The sequence below is a fragment of the Pygoscelis adeliae genome, unplaced genomic scaffold (assembly GCF_000699105.1).
Source record: "Pygoscelis adeliae isolate BGI_AS28 unplaced genomic scaffold, ASM69910v1 Scaffold356, whole genome shotgun sequence".
NCBI lineage: Eukaryota > Metazoa > Chordata > Aves > Sphenisciformes > Spheniscidae > Pygoscelis > Pygoscelis adeliae.
In genome coordinates this window covers 528,848-538,176 of record NW_008824949.1, presented here as the reverse complement: position 1 = coordinate 538,176, position 9,329 = coordinate 528,848, and the positions used below count along the sequence as shown (strand labels likewise).

Genomic DNA, 9,329 nt, shown 5'->3' with positions numbered 1-9,329 from the left:
TACCTCCTGCCAGTGAGGGACAGGATCCAGACGAAGTTTCTGCTTCCTCCCATTTGCTTTCAGCAGGGCCTCCACTGTCAACGGGAAGGCACAGTCTTACACTAACAACTCACCTTACTTACCTCCAGGTCTTTTCTTTAGGTGTGCCAGCATCTCTCCTGCAAAAGCAATCTTTCTCTCCGTTGTAAAAAACATTTTCTTGTCCAGACGGTAGGGAGTGACCAGAGAGCTCCCTGCGTGGGTGTACAGTACTAGTCTAGTTGTTGGGGTCCTGTCCCCGACTGTTGTCTGCTGCCCTGGGGGGACAGGGGGTGGTTGTCCCTCTGAGGAAGGTCAGTTTTCTGAAAGTAACGATCGCCTTATCATTTGTCCTCACTGCAGAACTACATCACTGTGGATGAATTACGGCGGGAACTGCCTCCTGATCAGGCTGAATATTGCATTGCTAGAATGGCACCCTACAATGGCCGTGATGCTGTACCCGGTGCCCTTGACTACATGTCCTTCTCCACGGCACTCTACGGCGAAAGTGACCTTTAACTTTTTTCTGTCCCACCACACGCTCCCTCCCCTCTCCCCCGTCCGACACGCCCTTCTTTCTCTTTGCAAAGCAGCCTCTGCTCCGCTCTTTTTTGTGTTTCCCCATTTTGCTTCAGATAACAGATCACATTTTTAAGTGGGGGGGAGGACATTGACATGGCACCGCCTACCTTGCCCTTGAAATGACAGTTTACAAAATTATTTTGTGCAAAAAAGTTAAGTTTTAAAAAGAACAGACATATTTTATTATAGAAAAAGGTATTTTTCTCCACCAGATTGAAACTTAAAAAGAAAATGTTAAAATATTGCACCAAATATTTTTTGTTGTGACATAGAAAGTCAAGCACAATGTTACATTCCATCCTTTCCAAAAAGAACCAAACAACAACAAAAAGCCACTTGTTCTGTTAACTTTTACATTTGCGTATGTCTCTTTTATCACGTTTATCTTGGGAGGGGGGAAGGCACACAAGTGCATGTGTTTGCTGGTTCACTCATTTCATGAAAATATTTTATGATAAACTTTTGAAATTGCTGTGTTTTCTAGGGAAAAAATAATGTACACAGCTCATGTTTTCATATTTAATTAAAAAATACAATATGCCTCCTATGTTTATCAGTGCACAACTTTTTTTGTTGCTGAGAGTTGTCTGGTTTCAGAACATGAAGCTTAAGAGTTGATAACTTTGATATTGCTTGTCACAAACCATATTAAAAATTTCTTGTGATAACAAATCTAGACTTTATTCATTTGTCTAGTAAAATTGTTTAATCCTATTTAGTTGAAACCACAAACACAACAAAGAGAATCCAAAATTAATGTTTTTTAAATTGAAATTACAATACTTCAAAGGTAAACTTCCTTTCCCCCTTAACCTTGTCATTCTTGTTGAACGATGTTGGAATTTTCACAGCTTTCTTACTACTTTAAATTAATGTCTTGTATAATTTTTAACTATCCCTGATACACCCACATCTCTAGGAACAATATTCTTGTTACTCCTTAAAAACCAGCACAGAACTAGTTACTAGACCAGTGCAAACAAACAACCACCGCATCTTGAACCATCTATGGGAAATTTCTCTACTCTTCTATGCTCAGCATTGAATATCTCACTGCTCTTGATATCACATCTTCTGACATTATAAATTCTTCCAGAGCCGTCAAGATCATCTTCACACTGGACATTCGAAAGAAACCAGCCTTCAGAACAACTCCTTTGGGACCTTTAATGAGTCATAAAGTATACTCACACACGCACATGCCTGAAAATCGGCAAAGGGAAGGAGCTAATCCTTTCCCAGCCATCTCGTATTAAAGGTGCATTTCCTGCCCTCCCGCAACTTTTTTAGGAAACATGGAGTTAGGAGCAAAAAACTGCATTACTGCTTCATGACATGTTTCAAGTGAGTGTTTTTTAGGTGTAACTACATACTGCTGTCTCCAGTCCTGAAGGCAGGTTTTATTTTGAAGTAACGACTGCAGGAGTGGAGAATTCATGCACAGATTCACAAGGAGCTCCTGAAGCTCTCAGTATCATTGCCCTCTGTTCTCCAGGGCAGAGCTAAGTTCTGAGGAAGGCATTGCACATAGTGGGTTGGGGTTCAGCACAGCTTTCTGGTTTGTTCCTGACCTTGAGTAGGACGCAATAAAAATCACAGCAGTGTGTTGTGATGTATCCCAACCTGACAGTATCTGCATACTGTATTTGGGAGAGGGGATGCTAATGTCTGCTACCACACTTCTTCCAGGAGACACCAAGGCCTGTGTTCTCCTGTAGGCTGGATAATGTGTTTGCAGAGGGTATGCAAGTGAGCATCATTTAGCTTCATACATAGACAAGGCCAGAATGTACTCGCCATAGTTTGTCTTCAAAGGTTGAAGCAGAGGCAGTTCACATAACTTACCTATAGTTGCGTTGTTAATGAGTGCTGGAGTTGAGGTGAAGCTGAGTTTCCTGTGTTGTAACCCATGACACCAAGAAGCCTGGAGGGGTCGATATGAATTGTCAGTAGTGTAGGACTTGCAGCTGCATCAGTATTTAATCCACTTGCAAGCTCCTCTATAGGCCCATTTTCAGCTACATCACTACTATGTTGCTACAAATGGGACTGTCCTCTTCAAAGATACGGAGTGCTGATTCCATTGTCGTGTTTTAATGTACATAACATAGGTTATCTGAAAACTAAAACAGCAGAGAGGATGACTACGGGCATGAGCAGATAGTCTATGTTGAAGTTTGCCTCAGAGCACCCATTGCCCTTGCTTTGATAACCCTCTTTCCTCTTCCACAGTAGCTGCCCTGTCCTTGGTTTGCTGCACCTGGAAAAGGACATTTGTACTGTCAAATTGAGGTTTTCTGTGGGTTGTACCCATTCCCAGAAAATGTAATGATACACTTTTTTTTATGCATGCTTTTTTTTTTTTTAAACAGTAATACCGGGGGTGGGGGGAATATCCGTTGGGGTATTAAATGACCACTGTCTGGAGAAAAGACCCATGTTATTTTGAAATAGGTCTGGAAAAAGAGCATAGGTGCACCTTGGGCCATCGCTGTGGGCCCAGGTCTGCTACCACTCTGAGAATGGAGCCAAATTATTTGGAATGATCCCGGTGACAGCACTCTGCAAGTCCATGCTTGGAGATTCCAGAAGTCTTTACAAAAACCTTTTACTGAGCTGTGGTAGCGTTGCACCCTGTGACCAGGTCTCACACAAAACCCCAACAGGGTGTAAGTATTCATGGTTTTATGAGGCAGAAAGAAAACAGGTGGCTGGTCCCTGCTCACACCACAAATGGTTGGCAGCGTGTGGGCTCCAGCCTTGCTAACGTTGCTCCATTGGCACCACAGCACTACATCCTTTGGTGAAGTTCAGGTGTTAACAGCACCAGAAAGGCCTCGCCTGTGCTTCTGAGTAGCTGAATAGAGTTCAAAGTATTTGCAGTAGGTGTGTATAAAATTTTAGGCACACGTACTGCTATTTCTTCTGCTTAGGTGGCATGGCCTTTGACAAACTGGCTAGAGCTTATGTGACCTGGTCTTTCCTTCTAGGCTGTAGATGCAGCCTCCCCATTCCCATCCCACCCAAGGAGGAACATTAGGATGCTGCAACACATTCACCTTCCTCATATGCAGCATAAGACCTATCTTGCCATCGTGTGGCCTAACAGTCTCTGGCAGTTAGTATGCTGAAATTTGAAAACAGCTTTTTGTATTAGGCTCATGGTTTTGCAGCTAACGTGCCATTCTTTAGCTAAGTCCTGACATCAGCCTTGATGAAATTTGTCTCTGGAAGCAGCTGTTTGCAGCTCAGTGACCAACCCTTCCCCTGCCAAGAACAGAAGCAGCAGACAATCCGCTTCAAGCTCACATCTCCCGTTCAGGGATGAACTGTTTTCATCAGTCTGCCATACTCAGTATTTTCAGGGACAGAAATTGAAATAATGCTTTCCCGAGAAATTAACCGTTTTCCTTTCATGGCTGTTGACATCTTGGTACCTGCCCCTGCATGACTGTCTGACAGTACAGGGGCAAAAAACACACCAGTGCTCAGACAACATGGGGCTGTCTTGCCTGCCAGAATGGCAACCACATTCCCAAAAGCCTCTCAAATCTATCTTGTGACTGCTGCATGTCTTCAGTGCTTTGGAGTGGAGGAGCAGAGCCAGGAGTCTCAGAAGACAATGAAAGGAAACTGGTCTGCAACCTTGAATGAACTTGGTTTCAAAGAAGTATTCATACATCCATGGAGGATCCATCCAGCTGAATCAGACTGACTGGTTTTATCAGGGCAATATCGAAGAGGGCAAGCAATAAAGAGGGTGACTGTAACGGCTGGGAAAAGGAATAGCTTGAACTAAAATGACTTTGTTAAGGAACTAGAATGCAGGTATGATTTTCAGACCGTGACAAGAAAATTATTTGTATGACATTATTTGCACTACAGATGCTGAGGTAGGACAGATTCCCCCCAACCCTGTAGTAAGCCAAGTGCTAAGAAAGCTTAATCCTGTTGAATTAATCAAACAGCTGAGGTGACTCTGGCTACTGAAAGAGTTGCTACTGTGTAAACCCTTAAAATCCATTGCATTAGCTCTAAGCTGCTAGGAAAGTCTTAGCATAATAAACCTAGATTAACAAAGTATAGGGCATATCCTGAGACAAACGGGTAATCAGAACATTCCCCAGCATGCACTGAGAAAATACGTCCAGTGCTGCAGTCAGTAGAAAAGTCAGCCATTGCGAGGGATAAAGTTGGATGACTAGCTCTTGTACAGGGAAGGGTGCTCTATAAGGCTATTTTAGGTAGATATAAATCTCAGCAATTTAAACCCACTGAAAATGAAAGAAGAAAATTAATCTTTTCTATATTCTGAGGACTTACAGCCACTATAGACTATACATCTCACCAATAAAATGTTAAAATGGATTCCTGCCCTGTCTTTGGACACCACACAACAGTCAGGAAATAGTTTCTCAGTTTTGTTCTCTGCTTTGATTTCTGGGACATACATGCATGAAAATATGTTGGTAGAAACTGCACTACATCCCATCCCTGTCTTACCTCTTCTCAGAAAGTTTGTTTACACCTTTTTGCTATTTGTCAGTCGTTCCCATCCTAGTGACCTAGCAAGCATTCGAGCAAAATATCGAGGACCTCTAGCTATCGCAAAACCTCAGTGACCCCAATCCTCATACTATCTAGAAAAACATAATCTCTCACTACTGCTGTGGGAAACATCTAGTCTTATTCCCACTGTGCAAATGAAGGCGGGACATGGGGAAAAAGGGCTAGGTCTCACTAGAAGGTAGAAATGTGAAGCCTATATTGCAATCCAAACAGTCTCTGTTCAGCTGCTGCCCAAATCTGGAGGTATTGCTGACTAGACTTTTCCCTGTTGCACCTAAGCCTTCTCTGCACGCCTACATTTCTGCTTCGGGCCAGGCCTGGAACGGGCCATTGAAACAACTGGACACCTGGTCCCCTGTGAGAGTCCCCATCAGGGCCTGAGCATTCCCCTCGCAAACACCCCGCATCACCAGGGGCTGCAAACCTCACCCCGTGTAGAAAGAGCAGTACAAACCAGCAAGACTGGCTGCTTGCTTTGCAAAGCCTCCAGGTGGGTTTCCCACCCATTTGCTCCGTAAGATCCTAATTGCCTAAAATACCTTCACATAAGGAGAGTAGCACAAGTTCAACGCTTCGTCCCTCCTCAGGGGATCCCCACCTCCTGGCACTACACCCTAACCAGCGGGAACCCTAATAGGCTGGGCCAGGGAGCATCTTCCCAGCCTCACTCCATCTGTCTCCGTGAAATAAAGAATAAGCACCCAAGCAATAGGAGAAAAAGCATAAACCCATATCCTCATGGTTTAGGCAATTGGTTTGCAGAAGGAATGCTGCATTTCAGTCCCTGATGGAGGCATTTTTTAAGTATTTTCTATTAAATAGTCAAAGGATAAAATACAGAACAAAGCCTCAGGGTGGGAAACAGGCCCTAGGATGCCTCTCCCAGCACCCCAACTATTAGGTCTGCCCTTACACTTGCTTGCCCTCAGTTCTCTGCTCCATAGTGGCACAGCTTCAATGAGAGGAGCCTCCCTCCTCCACCACGGCAGGCTCGCACTGTGGTTAGGGCACTCTGTGGCGGGTGGGAGCCCGAATCTTCAGTCTGAGGAAGACACCAGACCCTAGCTTCCAGAGTGATGGGTTTTTTAAACAATAGGCCATTTTACACAACATAGCTGTTGGTCTCAGCATGTCTTTTGGCAGCTAAAGAAAAGAACAAGTCCTAGTTAGTCCTCACTAGAAACAGATGTTGGCACTTTTCTTTGAGACAACTCTGAGCTGTGGATCCCAAGTGGAACAAGGCTCTGGTTTCCCAGCTGCAGGCAGGTGCGTATGTGCTGAGGAGGGGCAGGACATTAAGACCTACATCTCTCACCACTGCTTCCTAGCAGCTCCTCACTCACTCACTAGCACGCGGACATTTTTGGTCACCAGATGTCTACCTTCCCCTGTGTCCTGTGCAGGGAGAGTGGGGACCTAGATCTAGGTCTTGGATTCCTTCTGGGTAACTGGCACCTCAGAGTTAGGTGCTGCAGTGAAGGCAACTGGGTGGTTATTGTCTCCAGCCAGAAGCGATTTGCCTGTCCTCCAGGAGGCCTGTGGTGGAGCAGAGAACTGAGCCCAGCTCTGTCGCATTCCAGTCTAAGTGCCACAGTGATCCTACAACTATTTCAAACCTTTTCCCAGACCATTCCCCCCAGTTCCTTAATTGCTGTTGTGGCTTTTTGTATGAACCCTGTGGCTTTTGTTGTACAGATTTGCCTAAAACTAAGGACTACTTTAAACTGCAGAGTTAAGAAAGTGTTTTATACCTTCTTTATTATTAAGCACATTCAACCACCACCACCATCACTTTAATGAAGAATTTCTCTCCTGCTGCTTCTTACTTGAATAGGGCATAATGTCTAATCTGTGGTAGTGAACCACAGCATCCTGCTTTCTGCCACAGAGAAAATAAAATGTCTTCTTCAAGGAAGCAAAAAAGCAGTTCATATACCCCAGCAATAAACAGATTGTGTTTTTTTAAGTATCCTGATTCCAGCTGAGTATTTGTTTACATTTGTAGGTGTGCAGTCAGGGCACTAATGGTTCCCAGTGGGCTTTCAGATGGTCTTCTGAGAGACTAATCTTTTTGTGCAACCAAAATAATGAGGAAACTAAAATACAGCTTTATTACGAAAGTTGATTTTGCACATGATAGCTTCCAGAAACGCTACCCACACACTAGAGGCAACGCTGCAGATTCTTCTAATGATATATTTCATGCCTTTTACCACCCGTGCAGAGTGTCCACAACCAAGAAAGGGAAAGTGAGACTCCAGCCTGGCTCAGGCACCGCTAGAGCAGCCGGAGCTGCGTTCCAGACACACAGGCTCATTCTTCCCCACTGACATGACCCCAGAGGCTGCAGAGATGCAGGATAAAACCGAAAAAGCTTTAATTTGGCTTCCGGCATGACTTATCTTCGTTATTGCCAGTAACTCAAATCCCTATTACTCCCATACCATTCCAAGACTGCCACCTAAGGAGCTTTTTTCTGCTTCTGAGCTTCTTACACAGCAATTCAAGCACACAGGCACACAGACACCCTGGTGCTACCCCCGTAATAGTCCAGCTCTGCTACCTATGCAGAATTTGCAAAGAGTCAAATTTTGAGTGTCCTGGGTGGTCTTACCAAATAAAGAAGTAAAACAGCCTTACAACTGAACATGGTATTCGAAGTTGTAAGACATACTTGCCCCAGCTACAGCTACCCACTTTTTCTATTTTAACCACAGTTAGCTTTGTTAAGCTGTCACATTACTCCATTTTCTTACCAAAAAGTGTTCACATCAGTTGCCTTGCGGCAAAACCAACAAGCATCCTGGGCTGGATTAGGCAGAGCATTGCTGGAAGGTCAAGGGAGGTGATCCTTCCCCTCTACTCAGCACTGGTGAGGCCACACCTGGAGCATTGTGTCCTCTGCTGGGCTCCCCAGTACAAAAGAGATACGGCCTTACTGGAGCGAGTCCAGCACAGGGCCACAAAGATGGTTGCGGGACTGGAGCATCTCTTATCATACCTGATGGGAAGGAATGAAGAGGAGGGAGCCAGACTCTTCTCAGTAGCATCCACTGGCAATTAAAAACCATGAAATTTCTTCTCAATGCAAGAAAACACTTTTTTACTGTAAGGGTGGTCAAACAGTCGATCAGGTTGTCCAGAGAGGTTGTGGAGCCTCCATCTGTGGACATATTAAAAAGCTGACTGGACATGGTCCTGGGAAACCTTGCGGGGTTGGACCAGATGATCTCAAGGTGTCCCTTCCAACCTAAATGATTCTGTTCATTATGGATGTTGAATGTATAGGTTATCTCCACCCTAAAGAATAATTAGAGGGCAAGAAATTTGAATGATGCCTGAATCTAACATACAATGTCATAAATGTAACTTAGTTACTTACTCCAAGTTAAATCAGGAAATCCAGACATGATGCTATCAGATGAGGGGAAAAAATGAGCAAAACAAACTGTAGCTATATTGTAAGCATCCGGACGGTGAAGATTTAACAAGCTACGCTTTACTGAGGAAACGGATAACAATTTCTATCTTGATCATCATACTGTGAACTGTCATGAATTACACTGTAAGAGTTCCATAAAATGAGTACATCTCACTGATAAACCAGAAAAGTAGCGTGCTGCATGTATATGCATGGAAAAACTGCTCCTGCCTAGCACCTCCATACAAGCCTGTATCTTCACTAGCCACTTTTCCCCACCCAAGGTTTCCCCCTGGTGTCAGCGACAGTAACAGTATTGCGGTTTTATCCAAAGCAGTGCAATTCTGTGTGCTGAAGACAAGAAGGTGGTAGTTAGGGGCTGGCCGCAGCGAACTTCTGTTGACAGGAGAACTGCAGTTGCTGAGCTAACGTGTAACACTTCGGATGAACTCTTTGGACGTGTGCCTTTGCTCCTCCACTTGTTAACTAGTAGAGGTACCCATCTTTTTTGCCATGCCTTGGTCAAAAGTCACGGGCAGTTCAGCGTGAATGAATGGCGGGGGATGGCAGCAGGTTGGCAGGGATGCATAGGCACAGCATCGCTTCATCGGGAAAGGAGCGTGATTTATTTCAGGACGCTCCACGGTAAGCGCTGGCTCCCAGCGCGTTCCGACCCCGCAGCCTGGGCCTGGTCGTGGCAGGAGCCCCTCGGCCTCTCCCTGACCCAACGGCCCCG

The 9,329-nt window shown here is 44.8% G+C and overlaps 1 protein-coding gene across 3 annotated transcripts in view; it reads left to right on the top strand.

The window, feature by feature from the left end:
• Positions 1 to 1,275, top strand: part of ACTN1 (actinin, alpha 1) — a 49,702-nt gene extending 48,427 nt beyond the window's left edge. For all 3 annotated transcript variants that reach the window (XM_009325575.1, XM_009325574.1, XM_009325576.1), the window contains one exon: positions 382 to 1,275. In XM_009325575.1, the coding sequence (XP_009323850.1) occupies positions 382 to 540 (159 nt within the window). In that variant the 3' untranslated portion in view covers positions 541 to 1,275. The remainder of the gene's footprint in view (positions 1 to 381) is intronic.
• The last annotated feature ends 8,054 nt before the right edge of the window (positions 1,276 to 9,329 follow it).